At 41.7% G+C, this 18896-nt stretch overlaps 4 protein-coding genes across 6 annotated transcripts in view; 2 read left to right on the top strand and 2 right to left on the bottom strand.

Annotated features, from left to right (window-relative positions):
• Positions 1–4568: 4568 nt before the first annotated feature.
• LOC137978761 (uncharacterized) lies at positions 4569–5601 on the top strand. The gene has a single exon (XM_068825814.1). The coding sequence runs from the start codon at positions 4597–4599 to the stop codon at positions 5458–5460; it is 864 nt and encodes a 287-aa protein (XP_068681915.1). The 5' UTR covers positions 4569–4596; the 3' UTR covers positions 5461–5601.
• A 2549-nt stretch (positions 5602–8150) lies between these two features.
• Positions 8151–18896, bottom strand: part of LOC137978759 (60 kDa lysophospholipase-like) — a 20132-nt gene continuing 9386 nt past the window's right edge. The window contains exons 12-13 of one of the 3 annotated variants that reach the window (XM_068825812.1): positions 18876–18896; positions 8151–8168 (exon numbers count right to left, since the gene is read on the bottom strand). The exon at positions 18876–18896 is cut by the window's right edge and continues 160 nt beyond it. In XM_068825812.1, the coding sequence (XP_068681913.1) occupies positions 18880–18896 (17 nt within the window). In that variant the 3' untranslated portion in view covers positions 8151–8168; positions 18876–18879. Of the gene's footprint in view, positions 8169–18365 lie in introns of those variants that run through there. The other 2 variants (XM_068825811.1, XM_068825813.1) reach the window with 2 other exon arrangements.
• Positions 10267–11555, top strand: LOC137979102 (uncharacterized). Its single transcript, XM_068826281.1, has one exon. It carries the CDS (start codon positions 10509–10511, stop codon positions 11364–11366), a length of 858 nt encoding a protein of 285 aa, XP_068682382.1. The 5' UTR covers positions 10267–10508; the 3' UTR covers positions 11367–11555.
• LOC137978763 (uncharacterized) lies at positions 15314–18060 on the bottom strand. Its single transcript, XM_068825816.1, has 3 exons — positions 16447–18060; positions 16035–16249; positions 15314–15542 (listed from the first exon to the last, which is right to left on the bottom strand). The coding sequence occupies exons 1-3, from the start codon at positions 16892–16894 to the stop codon at positions 15372–15374; spliced, it is 834 nt and encodes a 277-aa protein (XP_068681917.1). The 5' UTR covers positions 16895–18060; the 3' UTR covers positions 15314–15371.

The raw sequence follows: 18896 nt of genomic DNA, 5'->3' as shown, positions 1-18896 counted from the left end.
TAGCTGTAACTGTAATGCCTGGAAGATATTAGCTCTTGTAGTTATTCTGAAATTCGAGACGAAATAAACTTTAAGCATGTGTGTATGTTACCTTTACCAGTGCGTGTGCGTACACTTTGTAATCTGCGACTCCATTGCTTACCATATGACAGATAAAATGACTTTTATCTTGAATATATAAGCCATTGAATTCTTACGCTAAATTGTAATGACAAGGGCGGTCTGGGGCTGTGAGTAGGCGTGGGATTTGTCTCATATGGCTTAGGGGCCGACATATCTCTCCCTCAATGCCGTACCGGGAGGCGAGGTCGGTAGCAGAAAGCAGCGAAGGGCCAACTGCGTCCAAAAGCGATCGCACGGGCCGAAATCCCGGGATGACTCGTTTGGTACGACGCTCCAGCGCCACGTCTGGAGGTACTGCTTTTTTCTCTCTTGTTCAGACATTCCGTCAGCGCATGCATAAATGTTCAGGCTCTACGATACCTAGCCTACCAAAAAATTTAAGATGCTGGTTTTTACAAGGAATTAAGGACGGTGCCTACTGTTGTTATTGCACATACGTTCTACGCATCTCCAGATACTTGGATTTCCTATCGGTAGTGCTTACTAATGCAGGGATACTTTTGCGCGGTTTAAATTTATGCGGAGAAAGCAGAACTTAGCAAATGCTCTTGGTATCCAAAAAGAAAATTGGGGTAACCATGCATTTTTCAGAGATAATTAAGCTTTAATTAGGAAAGGAAAGGCATACATTGCTTTGTATTTTAAAGCTTTTTGCTAATATTGTTGATTAATTATCCTTGAAAAATGCGTGGTTACCGCAATTTTCTTTTTGGATATTAATAACACTTGTTGAGATCTGCTTTTCCCGCATACTCATAAAACCGCGCAAAAATACCTTTGAACTTAGTAGGCACCGTAATTAAAATTTCGGTCGATTATACAGGCATAAACGTAACGGAAGAACCGTGTGTGTCTGGTCTTTTCAACACAGAGGTGTGAGATGGTTTCATGCAGACTGGGACGCCTAAAATGCTCTGTTGTAAACATGGCGGTTCACGAGTGAAGTCTGTCTGGCCTTTCTGTGGAAGAAGTCCACGACCTACCGATACAATTTGGGCAAGTTTTGAAAGCTAAAATCTTCAGTCGGTACTGTATTTTGCTGGTAGAACTGGGTGACCCGACACTTATAAAAAGTCAATGAAATGAGAATCGATGATCTTCCCTTGTCATGGAATGGCAGAATTACCCTGAATTCTTTTTGGCCATGAACCAGGCAACTTGAGAAGCAAGCGGAGACTGGTCCTCATCAAATGGCTGAAGCGCGGCCGGGGGAAAAAGTAGTAAGAAGAGGATTTCCAGCCAGATACTAAGGAAAAGCCCTGGTGTGTGCTTTTAACGTCGACATTTGATTTCTGAACAAGTTTTTATTATAGAAAATTCGCGATAAAGTAGTGCTTTTCCAGCTGTTATTCTCGTAGCAAACAACTGGCCTTTCGTAATTTCTTGTCAAAGGAACGGTATAATGTAAATAAGAGACTACTGAGATTTATATCTGCAAATTACTTGTCCTCTTACCACTTAAGTCAAACTCTACATATCTGTGCAATAAGCGCATTCAAAATTTCCTCATATTACTGTATAAAAGAACGTTGTTGTTCTTTCTTTAAAGGGTTTTCCTGCTTATATGAAAGATATGAAGGGGTAGTTTCTAAAGAAACTGTGGTGCTGCGTCGGTGGGGAAGTAGTATACAAGAATTTGGTTTATCAACGGAGTTGATAATGTAAATTGACCACCGTACAGAGATTCTAAAAGCTGACGTTTCGAGCGTTAGCCCTTCGTCAGAGCGAATCCAACGTCAGCTTTTAGAATCTCTGTACGGTGGTCAATTTACATTATCAACTCCGTTGATAAACCAAATTCTTATATGAAAGATACGTTTTCTTTCCTGTCCTCTACTATCATGATCTTCGCGAAAATTACATTCTGTCCCTCAATAAACCTAGAACAACCAGTCATGGTCTTAGTTCTTTTCTTACGTATCAGCTACGTTGCGGAATGCGTTATCTGATTTTATCCGTACCACTCAGTTTACTGGTTTTAAAAGAAAATCAAGGGCCGCATTTTGTACAGCGGCTTTTCTTTTTAATTAATTTATCTTTAAATATTGTGCCTCTAATTATGTACCTGTATATGCTATGTATTTCAGCTGTAACTGTAATGCCTGGAAGATATTAGCTCTTGCAGTTATTCTGAAATAACCCTAACCCTAACCAAAATGCTCTAAACCCTTCGAAACTTTTAAACCTCACATTTATAGCGGAGCTCCGCGCGCGCGCACGGAGCACCATTGTTAAGAAAATATGGTAACCCATCGATCCGAGAAATCTTGGTTTTATAGCCATGACGTCATCGACCGTCCGTTCGTACGTATGTACGTACGTCCACCCCTCCATGTATGCCAATGTGACCAGAATCATGCTAGTTTATAGCATACATCTTTGATATTGGACATCCATGTTTTGATCAATTGACACCTGTCAAAATAAGGTATCCGTTGACCAGTATCACGAGATCATATCGCAGACTTAAGCTTAGAACTCACTGAGGTCAGCTCTTTTTTTGAAGTTGACCACTGACCAGGTACTGGTTTTCGATTGAATTGCAGGCTCAACCCAGGTTAACTCACCTAAACATAAACAAGGCTTCATTTTTCACGCACTTTCTGAGGCTCGACGGGGCTACATGTTCAACTATAGTTCTTACACAGTCAACGCTTTTCGTGTTCAGGTGGAAAACGGTTAGAAGATGTTTTCTTCTTGCATTTTTCGCTGGTTTCAATCCAATTTGACATATCATGATATCTGTGGTCCACACAGTTATTCAAGTCAAGCATCGGAGAGATCATTCTCGTCACCAGAGCCTCGGATCGACCCAAGGCTCTGGGAAACTCAGTGTAGGAGAACATGCGCCGTAGGGTTCTCATAGTGAACAATTGCGCCTGCTCACTCCTCGTGCTAACATGAATGCACCAATCATTGACGCATGTGATTGTTCTTCACGAAAACCAATGAGAAGTCACTTTATTTCAGTCAAGAGAAGAGCCCTGGGGTCGAGATTGCAGAGAGATATAAACTTAAAGCTGACTTTTTATTTTTAATTTGCGTAGAGTTGCTTTTTTCTATGCATTGAAAATTTTGCCTAGAGGACCTATGTCTAGAACAGAAACGAAAGGAGAGCAAAAGAGAGCGACAGCGACAAAACAGAATACCAGTAATAGCTCATACTTAGTGGAAGAAGTTACTCCACAAATTCTTTCCTTGGGCACTAAACCGTTTGTTATTTTTACGGATGCGTTATAAAAAGTGGATGCGTATTTTTAAAAGGTGGTTTAATCGGGTTTTTTTCTTCCCATGTAACCACATTGAAGTCGCGTTCCTTTTGAATTTGTGGTTTGAGTTTTGACGGCTTCTAGCGAGTCTTTCATTGCGGTCGTCGAAGCACAACGATTTCAGAACAATTTTGCATTAGAACTTTCTTAACAGTTTTATATTTCTAACGTCGTGAATGCACGGAACTCAATTTTAAGGTTATGTATCCAATTAGAAGTACTTCAATAGTCGGAGAGACTAAAAATCACATCGAATCAAATAAAAGTTGGATTTTACTGAGATTGGAAACGGAGACCTCGAAGCAGGGTAGAGGATGTCCTTTCCTGGAATTGCTCCTGAGACACATCAGCGGAAGGCTGCCCACAACTGCGTCAATCACGTTTTCCTCCAACCCCCCGAACTTTGTTCCCACTAAAAACAAAAACCGTATAATTACAGGTTTTTAGCGTTGAACATTTTTGACAATGGGTTTTAATAGGAGATAAAAGTGATTCGAGTTTTTCATAATTGAAATTAAGCTCAAGGTCGAGATCAGTACGTCCAGGGTTTAGAAAGGATTAGTTTTGTGACGGCAGGAGGTATGGAGAGTGTTGCTCAATTTTAAGAAGCGTCATTTTCTCAAAAGGGTTCCCAGAAGTCCAGTTGGTATTACGAGAGAAAGGATCATGGCTTAGGAAACAAATCAAGACAAAATATCCAAGGTACCCGCAGCATTTATTAGCAATATTACAAACAAAAACGAAATTATACGGCCGTGAAGAAAAGAGCCCCCTCTTCCCCCCCCCGTCCCCCCCAATAGGCTTTACTTTATGGTTGCACACTCCACAGTCTGTTGTGAATAGTACTAAGACAGAGCCTTAAGTTTGCAAGGCGCTTTTTGTCCAGATAGCAATTTCACGCTCGCATCATATCAACGCATTCCACATGGGAGTTTTCGCTTTATGCTTTGTTATATCAGCTGTATTTGTTCTGCCAAAGATCTCAAGCTCCCCTTCTGACAATGTCGGCATTGTTTGCTAAACCTTACAGGTGCAAAACCATCACATCTGTTATTTCTTTTTGTGGTCGTTTCAAACACAAGACATCTATCGTATCACGTTGGCATACTGCTGCTCCATGTTTGGCTTTTCAAATCAGCTGCAATCACAAATATTTCGTATAAAAGACAGTGTGTTATTACGAAGCTATAGAAGCAAAAATACGATGGCGATGGCGAGTTTTCGCGTCTTTATCGCACTGAGCTTGGTCGATCTAGTCTTGGGGCACGGCCGCCTTATAGACCCTGCAAGCCGTAACTCCGCTTGGCGGTACGGTTTTGGCACGCCGCGGCAGGATACTGACAATGAGTTAAACTGCGGCGGATTCAGCGTGCAATGGAACACTAACAAAGGGAAGTGTGGAGTATGTGGTGATGCATACCACTTAAAAAAACGCGAAGCTCTGTACACTTACCCTGGGAAATTTGCCACAGGAACCATTACTAAGGTATACACAGAGGGCCAAGAGATTGAGGTTCTGGTGGACGTAACATCCAACCATAATGGAGGCTTCACTTTCAGGGTTGGAGACATCGGCGATCCCCCAATAACACAAGAGAAACTGAAGCATGTGCTGAAGCAGCCTAATGGAGCCACAGAGTGGAAAATAAACTCAAAGTTTAATACCGTCTTTAAGATCAGGCTCCAACTCCCAAAAGGTCTGACATGTGATCACTGCGTATTGCAGTGGTGGTGGCGAGTGGCTAACAGTTGGGGATGCGATGGGCCAGGTAATTGTGGCATTGGGAAGGGAGAGCAAGAGACATTCGTCAATTGTGCTGATATCAGAATCACAAAAAGTGATGGAAGTGTCCCCACAAAGCACCCAACAAAGGCCCCAGCTCGTACCACCCAGCCTCTTACAGAGAGATCCACCAAGCCTATGCCCACCAACGCCCCTAACCCTAATGAATGCAAAGCTGTGGGGCACTACAAGGGGAACAAAGCCATGGATACATGGTGCGAATCAAATTGCGCAAAAGGTTACTGCCCTCCCAGTATTTGTAAGTGCCCAAAAAAGCGATCTTAGATTTGACTGAGAAGAACTTGTCGGTAGAGATTATACTTAAGTTTCATCTTATAAATCGTTATTAGTTTATATATCAGTGTAGCAGCTCAGCTTAAGAACCGTGACAAATGTACTAACTATAAATAAAAGACATTAACTGTGTTTCGAGTCCATGTATTTTACTGTAACTCTAATGTTCTCAACTATCAACAAAACTAACTATGGTCCATGTTTTGTGCAAGCAAAGTTTAAGTCCATGATATATTTTTCTCACAAAATTTCTCTCGGTTTCGTTACTTTCTCGACGATTAGTTGTTCTTGTCTGCTCTCATGAACTGAACGAAGCCATATCCAACAATTCACCCTCTGTTCCCCATTCCTCCTATTGATAAATCACGTGCATGGACATCTTACATAATTATGGTACAATCATTCTCGTCACCAGAGCCTCGGATCAACCCAAGGCTCTGGGAAACTCGATGTAGGAGAACATGCGCCGTAGGGTTCTTATATCCAAAAATTGGCTATTTGAACCTTACGGCGCCTGCTCACTCCTCGTGCTAACACGAATGCACCAATTGGAGACGCTGTTCATTGTTCTTCTTGAAAACCAATGGGAAGACACTTTGTTTCAGGGTTCCCCAGTTCTCTACTCTGCACCGAGAGGTTTTTCTCCACGTTACCATTTTCGAGTTTTAAACCCGTGATTCGCTAATATAACTTGGCATAGCCCCTTTAAGTGAAATAGTCTGCAAAAAAATTAACTGCAAATTGCTTTGACGGACGTTTTTCTGCATGTCTAGAGTTGCACTAAGCAAACGTTTACGCCGCACACTAAGGAAGGACTGAACATACTGTTTCCGCTTCATAATTTCTCTTCTTTTCAGTCTAATCTGGTGACAGGTCAAGTTTTTTTGTTTTGGTTTACGTTTGCACCAAATGCTATCGCAAAAGCCGGGAGTCACGGTGTAGCACTTTTATTTCGCGGGGTGTAATTTTTGCGGATTTTGCGGATGTACTTGATCCGCAAAAATAATTTCCAGCAGAAAGAAAACACCAGAAAAATTACTCCCGTTTAATATAACTAAAAATGGATTTTGATCCACATACAGTGGGGGTAAAAAAGAATCGTTTATTTTGAAATTTGCATTGAGAAAAAGCAATTGGAGCTGGCTACAAACAAAACCGGAAATGATAAAATGTTAAGTCACTACTTTTCCAGTCTCTGCAGAGGAATCAAAAGGTCAGTAACCTTTGGTGACGTGAGTCTTCCCCTTTGCACGGCGACACGAGGTATAAACGCAAACGGATATTAGATATAACCACACACAAACCCCTTCCCACGAACTCGCCATACAAAACATATACTTGAAAAATGTTTGAGACTATTTTATTAAAGCTACAAGTTTTGAAGGAAAAAATACTTAATACTAATTCTAAACTTTCTACTAAGTTCCTAACAGTGAAAGACAATAATGCTCTTTCCACTCACTAGAAATTGGAATAAAATTAAGCTAAAAGTTCAGTTCTTTAACAAATCAGTGAATCAACAGTTCAGTCTTTCAACAAACCAGCAGTTCAGCTCTTTAACAAACCAACAGCAATTCAGTTTCCACATCAACTTCTCCACGCCTTGGCGCCTACTTCTACTCTGGTTCTTCAGTTCTCTTGCTTTGACCAGTTTCTTCTCTCGTTTCTTAAACTTCTAAAACTTAGCGTCTTAATCTCTTCGTTTGACTTCTTTTCTTGCCGCCGCTGACAAATGGATTTTGTCTTGAAATTTTCCGGCCGACTCCCGCTAATGTCTCTTAGCAGTGATATACTTAGCTCTCGGTCTTTTCCTTTCTTCTCCCTCCCTTCCTTTTCCCTCGGTCTTTTCCTTCCATCTTCTCATGTTTGGGGTGCAGGGATGAGGCAGTGGTGAGAGCACTCGCCTCCCACCAATGTGGCCAGGGTTCGATTCCCAAACTCGGGGTCATATGTGGGTTGAGTTTGTTGGTTCTCTACTCTGCAGCGAGAGGTTTTCTCCGAGTACTCCGGTTTCCCCTCTCCTCAAAAACCAAAATTTGAATTGATTTGCGTTAACTTGTTAATTTCAATTTACAGTGTCCCCGATTATTGCTCAGGCGGCGCTAGAAGACTAGACACTTAAATAAAGCTCCTTTCCTTACCTTTTCTCCCTCAGACCTTCGTGTTACAACCTTTCCTTGTGCGTTTCCTACACGCGCCAACATTGCACCACTTCTTCTCCAACAACCAACGTTTTGCCCTGGTATATATATAACCTGGGCCAACGCCCTGTCACCTATTCTTAGCTCACAAATTAACGCTTCACATGCATTCTTAATTTTTTCCACATAACAATATGACGTTAATTACAAGATATCAAGTGACGTTACTAACACTAAATAATCAACACTTATGGGAGCTACAATTTGACAATTATGATACAATGATTTAAATAAAAATAGAAGAAAAAGACATACGCGATAAGGGAACTTTTTCCGTGACACCTCCCCCCTAAATTAGTCTATTTTTGGAGTGGGTAACACAAAAATAGAAAAAGAAGTAATTACAAAAAGGGGCGGCGTAAGAAAACTATGATGGGTTCAAACTCTGCTAAGGGCATCAACGTTGGCGTGCTTTTGGCCAGCTCTATGTTCAATGATCATGTCATACTCTTGAAGCGTGATACTCCACCTCAGCAGCTTCTTGCTCTTGTCTCGTACCTGATTGAGCCAAATTAGAGGATTATGGTCGGTCTGCAATTTGACAGTCCTACCAAAACGATAATACCTCAATAACTCAACCGCCCACACAATTCCTAGAGACCCTAACACCGTTCTTATCTTTCTGGCACAGAATAGCCCCGAATCCTCTATCCGAAGCATCAACTTGTAAAATAAACTCCTCATTCCTATTTGGGGGACGTAGAACCGGTGGGATTTGCAAGGCCTTTTTAAATCGATAAATGCGTACTCGTGAATATCAAGCCAATGGACACTACCTAGTCACTTATCTGGAACAATGTTGATCAATCCTTCACTGCAGAACCATTTCTTTCAATGATGAAGCAAAAAATGGACAACAAACGTTCTTCCAAATGATTCTTAACGAACAAGAATTAGTCAAATTTCAAATTGTTTTTTTACATGAAGACTGTGCACAGTTGAGTACAAACAAATAAAATTATAAATAGCCAGACTACTCAAGGTGTTCGATTCCGTCTCTGGTATCCAACTCGAAAAAGTTACCAGAGAACTTGCCGCTTAATTTCAGTGTTCTACATAACACCACAGTTAAGTAAAATATTAACGAGAACTCGACGAACTGGTAAATCAGCGACTAAATTTCCTGTGCGAGTGGCGATGTTTACACTGTGGAAATTTCAAGCTTCTCATGCAAAATTTTGACAGAGAATACGAAATTCCAAAAAAATATTCCACTTAAAGGTCGTTAAAAAGCTCTATTTTTGGGGGTTCATGTGAATCAATAGTTATTTGCTTTTTCATCAATATTTGTTTTGCATAAAGCAAGCTAACAAAATCTGTACCTTGCTGAGTTCACATTTGTTAGCGTTAATAGTATTTTCGGTCAGATGTTTCTGTTTTTTATGAGGGGTTTATTGTTTTGGTCTCCTATCCTAACACTAACCCCGCGAAACAGGGCTTGACTTCAGTGAAATTTAGTATTAGAAAGCTGTCAGATGCTCAGAGGGCACACTTGTGGTAAAACGAAGTTGTGAGGGAACTTGAAAATTATCAGCCCAGAAGCCAATGTTTCTCGCTTCTCTTTTATTTGTTATTCTTCAGAGACTGGAATGCTGTATTTCAATACCACACAATTCAGTGCCTTCTGATTTTCTGTAGCATGTACCACAGGCAACCCAGTGTATGCTTCACGGAAGCATCTCGTTCAAAAATATTCTCGACTGAGATATAAAATAATGATTCCATGATTGTGATGATGTGAATTAAATGGCTGCTGACAATACACTTAGTCTCTTTGGATTTTTTTCTTGTGGCAATTCGCTCTCTTCATCTTGCCGCCACCGTTTTCAAAGCGAGTGAGGGGCGGTATTGCGGAATATCAAAATATCAATAGGTTGTGTCACTTTTGATATATCAAAATTGTTCTCATACATTTCTTGAAAGGTTTTTTGATAATATCATGAGATTTTTCTACTGATAGAAGGGAATGATATTTTGATATTCTGCAGAGGTACTTGAATATCAAGATCTCATGATCTTATCAAAATATCAAGTCTCTGCTAGGGTCAAGTGATTGGTGACGAAGTTTGAAATATCAAATCATTTGTGATATTTTGATATTCTGCAATCCCGCACCTTAGTGAACAAAGCTTAGCATTGTCGCATCTTCCCCAACAAACACAGCTTTTTACACAACTTTTTAAATGTTAAGTAAGGCTAGTTGCACACTTTAATATTCACACAATTACGTATCCAGGTGGTGTCAATAGACCACGACGTTTCCAGCATTAGTTAAATTTTTAAATGGAAACTAGTGAGCAGCACACGGCAACTGATCTTGTTAACTTTGTTTATTATCCGACCGGTTTCGTCTGATCAAACGGACTTCATCAGGGATTCTAACAAGATGTCTAAAGGGAACTAGTTTTATACATGAAGTTATAGTACAAAAGCACCGGTAAGGGTGTGAACAGCAAAACACCCACAAAAATTACGTGCAGGATATGACGTAAATCCTGCGTAGAAAAGGTGATTTAACGTTAAATCGTGAGGCCCAAAATTAAACTATACACCTTTTCTCCGCAGGATTTATGTCATATCCTGTCTGTTTGATCAGTGGAAACCGGTCGGATAATAAACAAAGTTAACAAGATCAGTTGCTGTGTGCTGCTCACTAGTTTCCAACCCAAATATTTGAGTTTGAGAAAAAAAGAAGGAATTGTGCAGGCAAACAATTTTGACATCAGCTTCTATGTTTCGAATGACGTCATCCCGAAATACTTAATAAGAATCGAGAAGCTCATTTCTCAGTGTGTGGTACCAAAGGCGACCCTTGTATGAGATTTACACTGAGGAAGTATGACCAACTGGAAACAAACTCTTCGATTTTTTGCTGCTGTGAACATCATCGCCTTGGTTCATGGTCACGGGATGATGCTTGATCCGGCCAGCAGGAACAGTGCCTGGCGGTTCTTTCCTGGTCGTCCTGCACAGTATACAGATAATGAGCTAAACTGTGGAGGGTTTAGCGTACAATGGGATACGAATAATGGCAAATGTGGGGTCTGCGGTGACGCATACAACGCCAAAGAACCTCGGTACGTCTTCCCCGGGAAGTATGCTAAAGACGGTTTCATCACTAAGATGTATAAAAAAGGAGAGACCATCAAGGTTCTGATCAAAATTACGTCAAATCATCAGGGATTCTTTCGATTTAGCCTGGGAAAAGTGATGCGCCGTCCGATCACCCAAGATCAATTGACCCACGTCCTCCTGCAACCCGATGGGTCCAACACCTGGCAGTTACATTCCTCAGGAAACGGACAGTTTGAAATCGATCTTGTCCTTCCCAAAGATTTAACATGTAGTCACTGCGTGCTACAATGGTGGTGGACTGTTGGAAATAATTGGGGCTGCGATGACAACGGACTTTGCGGCATTGGGAAGGGCAAAAAACAGGAAACGTTTGTGAACTGTGCAGATATTTCAATCACCTCCACCGGAGCACCAGTGGCAACGACAAAGTCCCCTGGAACCAACACTAACCCAACACAAAGAGCTTCTACACAGGCGAAAAAGCCTCCCCCTTCAAGTAAAGCCCCGTCTGGTGGATGTCAAGCTACAGAGGCATACAAGAATCAACCTGGCATGGATAAGTGGTGTACTTCCAACTGTGCAGCAGGATACTGCCCTTCCTCTCATTGTGTCTGCAATTAAAAACGGCCCTGTACTGTTGTTAATGATGAGTTGCAATACACCAGATTACAGCCAACAATTAAATGATCATATTTAATTGCTAATGGTATTGTATGAGTTGTTTCTATTTAGAATGCCGAAAATTCATCCGACTTTTGGAATTATTAGCAAAAAGAAATGCAAAATAAAAATGATAAAAGCTTACAAAAAGGGAGTTATACGGTTTACGGTATATGTTCATTACCGTTTCTTTATGTAAACAGCAAGATGTCTTCCTCCACCCACCTGAAACCACAAATTCGACATTGAGAGCAATAGAATACCACCCCCCACTCCTTGAACGATCCTAATCTCTCTTTCTTCGGGAAAACTCCGTAACACAAGTCGGTTTCAAAAGGAAGTTACTTTTTCAATTTATTTGACAAAAGAACTGAGTTGTAGGTACGGATGACCAGAAGACTGGTTTAGAGCTCGAAATACTCATGGATAATCCAAAGCCAGAGACTGTAAAGGTTTAACGGAATATAACCATGTTTCTTCAAACGCTTAATTTTGGGCGATGATATATCAAACCGCGTGATCTAGTGAAATCCCATAGTGACCCAAGCAGAAAAATAGCACAACCGTTGCTTGAAACACAAGATAAAACTTTGCTATTAGCTGAGTAAATAACAGTCTCTTAAGTTTTAAAATGGTGTCAGAATCAGTGCTGATTTTGAAAAGTGATAGGTTATTAGGTGATCTCCTAACCCTGAGCAATCACCAGAGGTATGAAGCTCTCCTGTTTCATAAAGTCCACCACTCAAAATCCTCCGTAATGTCAGCCCCAGAAACACGAAATTCCCTTTTTTCTACAGCTGATATCTTCCAGTTCATTGATCTTCACCGAAAGATTCAGTAGTGACGGCCTGCTTTTATCGTATTTGCTTGGGCAGATTACAAAGAAAAATGATGGTTAAATTAAAGCTCAGCGGCGAGAAGTTAAATTGTCAGCTCTAGGACTTTTCCACTTGAAATGTCATTTTGTATTAGCGAAATTGGTCGCCAAACTTAAATGCAGGTGTATTTGGAAACTTTGAATGAAATTCTGAACTTACGACTTTTCCGTAATTGATCCTTTGTTGCGTGGCGTTGCATATGCTTAACACAGCTGGGTTGGGCCAAACATACAAACGGCGCTGTATTTTGTATGGAGTCAAAAATAAATACATCTTACTAAAGGCCCGGGAAAACGGCTTCGACATTAGCTTCAACGTCTGTTCGGTGTTTTACAATGACTGCAAAATTCTCCCGCGCTCATTGGTTAATTTTTATTGTCAATAAGCGGACAGACACATAAGTTTATAATTTATGCGAGGATGACGTGATCTTGCTTGCGTCAGATTGAAGTTTCTCGCATTTTTGTCTCGCTTTCTTCTCGCGTTGTGACTTAATTTTGACCCCTCTGCCTTTTTGTTATTGCCAACGAGTCAGGCCTTCTGAAGACAGAAGGCCTGGCGAGGCGGCAGCTTATAGAGCCGCGAGAAGATTTTTAGGCGGACGAAATCTCAGAAGCGCTTCAAATTTAATTGTAATGTAGACCAAAGCGATCAAATATTGACCGTAGCGATAACCAATGAGAGTGCCGCACGAGTACGCCGCGTGATGTTTGCAGCCGCCAGATCACGCAAGCTTGGCTCTTTGGCACTTTAGCGACAGCTATAACTAGTTGTAAAAAGGAAATTGATATCAGTTTTTCATGCGTCTGTCCTGTTATTGATTATGAATTTCGTCATAACCTTGTCAAAGTAGTCTGCGGATCCACGGGGCGATACACAGCTACTTTGGATAATTGCCAACGAGTCAGGCCTTCTGAAGACAGAAGGCCTGGCGAGGCGGCAGCTTATAGAGCCGCGAGAAGATTTTTAGGCGGACGAAATCTCAGAAGCGCTTCAAATTTGAGTGTAATGTAGACCAAAAGCTGTAATGTAGACCAAAGCGATGAAATGTTGACCGTAGCGATAACCAATGAGAGTTAAGCACGAGTACGCCGTGTGATGTTTGCAGCCGCCAGATCACGCAAGCTTGGCTCGTTGGCACTTTAGCGACAGCTATAACTAGTATTATGACGAAATTCGTGATCAATAACAGGACAGACGCATGAAAAACTGAAATCAATTTGTTAATTGTCGAACGATGATGACTGCTGGGGTGGGAAAACGCTTTCAACACATCATCCACTTTTCAAACTTCCTGAGAGGCCCGGCATTCAGTCCCAGGCTGCAGCCGCGGCTGTTACTACCGACACGTCATTGAGAGACCGATTAGTGCTCACGCGCATAGCCAAACAATGCTAAAGGGGGAAAACGGCTTCTAATTTCATTTAACATTCGCGATGACAACGAAATATTGAACGGGTGTCGAAGCAAAGTTTAAACGCTTTTCGACTCATTCAACATGGATTCAACTCCGATTCAAAATATTTCAACACGGTTGAAAAGGGGACAGGGGGGGGGGGTGGGGGTTGGGGGTTGGGGAGAACGGCTCAACGTCGCTGTTCAACAAAATCGATCGCTGGGATGTTGAGGCCATTTTTCCGGGCCTTAAGCCATTTCGGATGCTTCATGTAAGTTACGACCCGAGTGTTTTTTTTTCTCAGTTCAATTTCATGAGGGCCATGAACTGAACTAGAAAAAACATCAACAACAACAAGAGGAGCAAAAAATTACAAACTGACCCGAGAAAGGAACGCGAGTAAGATATTCATCATATCTGAAGACCTCTAAGCCGAGGGACAAAACCAAACTTCTAAATCAGCGGGCAGCACTGAGGAATACAGCCTGCTAAATTGGCCAATCAGAGCGCGCCTATTATGTGAAATATAACAATGCCGGTTACGGTTATTTACCAAGGTGATAAAAGGGTTTGCAACGAGGTCGACACCAACTTTTCCGAATCTCCAACTTATGAAAGAGCACAGAAAGTAATGGAATATTTTTTTTTCTTTCGGTGAGACAGTGCCCGATTAAGTGCTTTATACTACTTCTCCACTGGCAAAACTCTACAAATATTCTCCAACCACCTACAGCCTTTCCGAAGGACAGGGAAGTCAACGTCGGTCTGTGAAGCACCAAAGGAATAGTTTATGCCGGGAGCTCATGACTAGGAGCGAACAACTTCCATACTAAGCCAATGTGTCACGGCATTTTTACTAACCCTATTTTTAGACTACCTTTTCCCTCGGACAGAAAGGCCGTTCCGGTCCGGTACCCAATGACGCCAACTTAGTTTCTTGTGATTGGTCATCGGGCTCTCACGGGAATTTCATTCGCGGGAAATTCAATCTAAAAATAAATAGGTCTGTGAAAACGCCGTGACAGGAATAAAGGGCAGTTGTTCGCTCCTACTCATAAGCTTTCCGATTTCGTGGTTAAATGAAATACCACGATAAACATCCCTCAAATGGTAAAGGTGAAGTCTTTTCAGGCGACAAGATATATCCAGCCGGAGCTTATCCCTATTTCTGTAGCATTCAACGACAAGGAGTATTTCTACTCCCACTGGAGTACCACCAAGGCAATGTGAGAGTAGTATAGGTGTCTTGCTGCCTAAGGAACACAACGTGACGACTGGGTCTGCTGGTCGTGAACCCAAGCTACTTAACCTGGAGTCCAGAGCAAGTTAACTACTAAGCCCCAACATCTCCCCCTGTGTGACACTGAATACAACACTTAAATAGCTGAGAGGGGCGGAAACCTGGGGTCAATTTAATAAAACTTTTACACGTGTAATGCAAAGTGTAGCCATTGTTTTAGAGTCTGAGAACAATAGCTACACTTGTAAATTACACGTTTAAAAGTTTTATTAAATTGACCCCTGAACGTTAAAAATTCTCCGGTAGGTGCCTCCGGAATGAGCTAAAAAAAAAAAGGACGACTACTCCATCTTTACCGAGAGATTCTCTCTAGGTTGAATTCAAAAAATTAAACTTCGAGGGATGTACTTTTAATGATCATACACAAAACAAGCACGAGCTCGAGCTCGTTGTCAGTTACAAGCAGACATGTTACTGGGGCAGTAGCCTCTGCCACATGATCGCTGGCACCAGTTATCCATGGATGCGTTTCCTCTCCAGTGGCCAATAGCCCTACACTTGCTGGGATTAGGTGCATCAGTAGGGGGTGGCTTCGTTCTGGGGCGTTTCGTTGACTTAGAGAATGTAATGTCGCGATTGATTGATAGGACAAACATACGTGTCCTATTTACATTTTTTACAGTGGGCTCGGACATCAGCATACTAAGGGCGCCGATGGCAGCCGCTATCAGTCCATTTATGAGCCCACTGAACCCTCCCAACCCATGATGAGTGATGATGCAAGTGAGTGATGAAGATAGGCCACAACACCGGGAACCACGTCCCCTACTCTTTTCGAATAGTGTGTGGGTTCTTTAACGTCCCACAGTGTTATATGTGAACAAGGTTTGTGAGACGGGACCTCCGGTTTATTGTCCTTATCCGAGAAGACTTGAAAGTCTAATCATTTGCAGATGTCATTACAAAGACAGCACTTTCTCCTCAGTTATTTTAAGACCCTGAGTGTTGGTCCGGCCGGAGTTGAACTCACGACCTCCCGCGTGACAGCCCGGTGCTTAACCAACTGAGCCACCGGTGCGCGGTATCAGCTGAAACAACCAACGGAGAACACATAAACGTGTTGGCGGGAGGCTGCCGTCCTTTTTAATGATAGCCACGTCTGCATAATTGACAAAAGTTTCCTGTTTAGGATTCCCGCCCTGTCCGCAATTACTTGGGTTTGCACAACCCCAGTTGTTTCCAGTCCTTTCCCACCAACGGAGAACACAGCGACTGCAGGTCAAACCCGCGGGTAGCTTGAGCTTGATTTTGAAGACGTCATTACCAGAGCCTAATAAGCAAAAGCAGCAATATCAAACTATTACCTTGCACTACGGGTTTCATCCATTCGACAGCTTTTTGGGAGGGGTCAACGCATGAGAAACGAAATATCACAGTCCTAGCCATTTTTGTCTTTGATCAACTAACAAGTCCTCTACCTTGATAATGAAATCACCATTAGACCATACGAACTTGAGTACTTTGTACCTTCTGGTAATTCCCAGCTAACTGAGCCATCCGGTTGTTTCAGCTGATAGACCAGTTGTTTTTCTGTGATGGGCTCCGATTTCAGTTCTCCGATCCTGAAGAAGAATGTTCCCTTGTGATTGGAAGTTATCTCAATCAGCACCTCGATCTCTTGGCCCTCTCGATATGTCTTGGTTTTGATACCATTTGCGTATTTCCCTGGCCAAATGTGTGGCTGATTTTTCTCGTGGTAGGGATCGCCGCACACCCCACACTTGCCGCCGTTCGTTTTCCACTGAACGTTAAACCCTCCGCAGTTGAGTTCGTTGTCCGTGTAGTGAGGAGGATTGGGAAAACCGAACCGCCAAGCCGAGTTACGGCTGGGTGGGTCGATCAGACGCCCATGCCCAACAACCGACGAAACCAGACTCAGAAGGAAGAGGATCTTAAAATGCGCTTTTCCTTCCATAGTTAAGCGGAACAATATGATTTTGGGCAAAATGAAATACCTTTTTACATAAAATACGACGTTGTTGACATTATTTCATAAAAGTGTCACTCAAAAAAGATTATAGACTTCGCCCAATTGTTAAACATTTAGAAAAGTGTTGGTATCTTGGTGCCATAAATTCAAGTTGTTTTAACGGAAACAGAGATCCTGTCACATATAAAATAAACAGACTGCATTTGTGCCTTCCACGAAAGCAAACTCAGCTGTTTCGTACGCTTCAGCAAGAGTTTTCGTTCCTCGTTCCTAGGAACGATTTTTTTCAGGCTCGCTTGCAACTGTTTAAGTTGTTTATTTCGCTTACTGGGATGATCTTCAAGTGGCGTTAAACAAGTCAAATGTTTATAAACTCGATGTTGCGTTTCAACGTCTCCCCTGCCAATTCAGTTGAAGCCTGAGACTGCTTTCGCAAACATGTTGCAACTCGAACAAGATGTGAAAGAAATGCAAAAAAAGTTACGATCGCGCAAAATGTTTATTTTGAAGTTCTTTCGAGTGAAGTTTTGTTCTTGAGCAACCGACGATAAATTTTCATTTTTTTTAAATCCAAACATAAACACCACTTGCACCAATTATATTCCTGAAGAGTTGGTTCACCTTTTCCATGCCCAACGACTTGGAGTTATCGCGAAATGAGTAAGGCGGAGTTATAGTTATATTTTTAGATGACGTTCTCATCGCCGTAGTAACTGTACTAGACTTGTTCCAAGTCTCCCTCTCGAAACCCTTCGATTGAGAAATCAAAGCGAACTTGAAGTGAGGTTGCAAAGCGACTGAACGAGCGACGAAGTCGAGAGAGGGCCTGCAGGGATTTGAATCATAATTATAAATTCACGAGGGTAAACCACTGGCGACTTGCGTAAGTTACGTAACATTTTTAAGGTTCGAATGCCGATCACTGGCAACAAAGATGATTATGTCTGCGGCGACGAGAGCCATACATTTTGTAATAGCGGCGTTTTATTTGAGTCATTAGGGAGCTTACGAAACGACGACGCCGACGGCAACGACGAAGCTATAAAACAATAGGTTTAGTGAGCAAAAACAATGGCTCTGCACGCTCTGCACGTGCGTTTTACATTTTGGTACATTTCTTTGCCGTCATCTCCTAAATGACGACGTGAAATGACCAAATTCAAGGTTCTGTGGAGGACGTTAGCACATGACGATGAATTTTCAGTTCTCTCTCTACGCTTCCAACTCACTCATACCAGATTAATTCCTCGACAGGTACTACACATTTTTAACGCGACACGACATGAAATAGTTTCGTAGTGATATGAATAACGCGAACTCGTATTTTTAAATGAAGTTCTCGTAGCCGTCGTCGTCCTCGTTTCGTAAGCTCCCTATTGTGAATTCGATTGAGTTTATTTTGTTTCAGTTCATCCGCGTTGACTGGCAATAATATTCAAATCACATATTACACATTTTTACTGAAAAGTTTATTTGTTTACGTGTCAACAACAATTAAGAAAACCCACTTCCCTAAAAGAGTTGAATTCGAAAGCTTCCTTATGGTTTCATGAAAGAGTGCAATTAAGAAATTTTTGCATGCCACAATGTGAAATGGCACGATTTCTGAACTTTGGTTGTTTCATTTCGGTCCTTTTCCGGCGATGACAATTTTGTAATAACTTTGAAGCAGATTTGTCAGCTAATCGTTTCTTTGGTTTCTGCCAGTTGATTCAATTGAAAGTGACTTTTCAGAAGACCCCTTGGTACGTTTAATTTTGTAGAGATAATCTGTGCTGAATAGAAGAATAGAATTTTCTTTCAATGGCATTTTCCGGGGCCAACCGCCATGCGATGACAAGCATGTTATCACCAGATGTTTGCCTCGTGGTTTTAAAACCGATAAAACACTCCTGTTGGTTTCTTAAAAGGTACTAAAGAAAATCCAGTGTATAAATAATTCTGCACACAACAATGGAGTCCTTACTGCTCTAATTTCCTGCACTGA

This window comes from Montipora foliosa, chromosome 12 (genome assembly GCF_036669935.1).
Source record: "Montipora foliosa isolate CH-2021 chromosome 12, ASM3666993v2, whole genome shotgun sequence".
NCBI lineage: Eukaryota > Metazoa > Cnidaria > Anthozoa > Scleractinia > Acroporidae > Montipora > Montipora foliosa.
This window is presented reverse-complemented; position numbering and strand designations above follow the sequence as displayed.

Excerpts from the sequence above, each read along its gene's own strand:
- LOC137978761 (XM_068825814.1), top strand. The coding sequence starts at position 4,597 with ATGGCGATGGCGAGTTTTCGCGTCTTTATCGCACTGAGCTTGGTCGAT.
- LOC137979102 (XM_068826281.1), top strand. The coding sequence starts at position 10,509 with ATGACCAACTGGAAACAAACTCTTCGATTTTTTGCTGCTGTGAACATC.
- LOC137978763 (XM_068825816.1), bottom strand. The coding sequence starts at position 16,894 with ATGGAAGGAAAAGCGCATTTTAAGATCCTCTTCCTTCTGAGTCTGGTT. Across the intron at positions 16,250-16,446 it reads TAGCTGGGAATTACCAGAAG|GCTCTGGTAATGACGTCTTC; the intron begins GTACAAAGTACT and ends TTTGCTTATTAG. Across the intron at positions 15,543-16,034 it reads GCAGCCTCCCGCCAACACGT|TTCTCTAAGTCAACGAAACG; the intron begins TTATGTGTTCTC and ends CGCGACATTACA.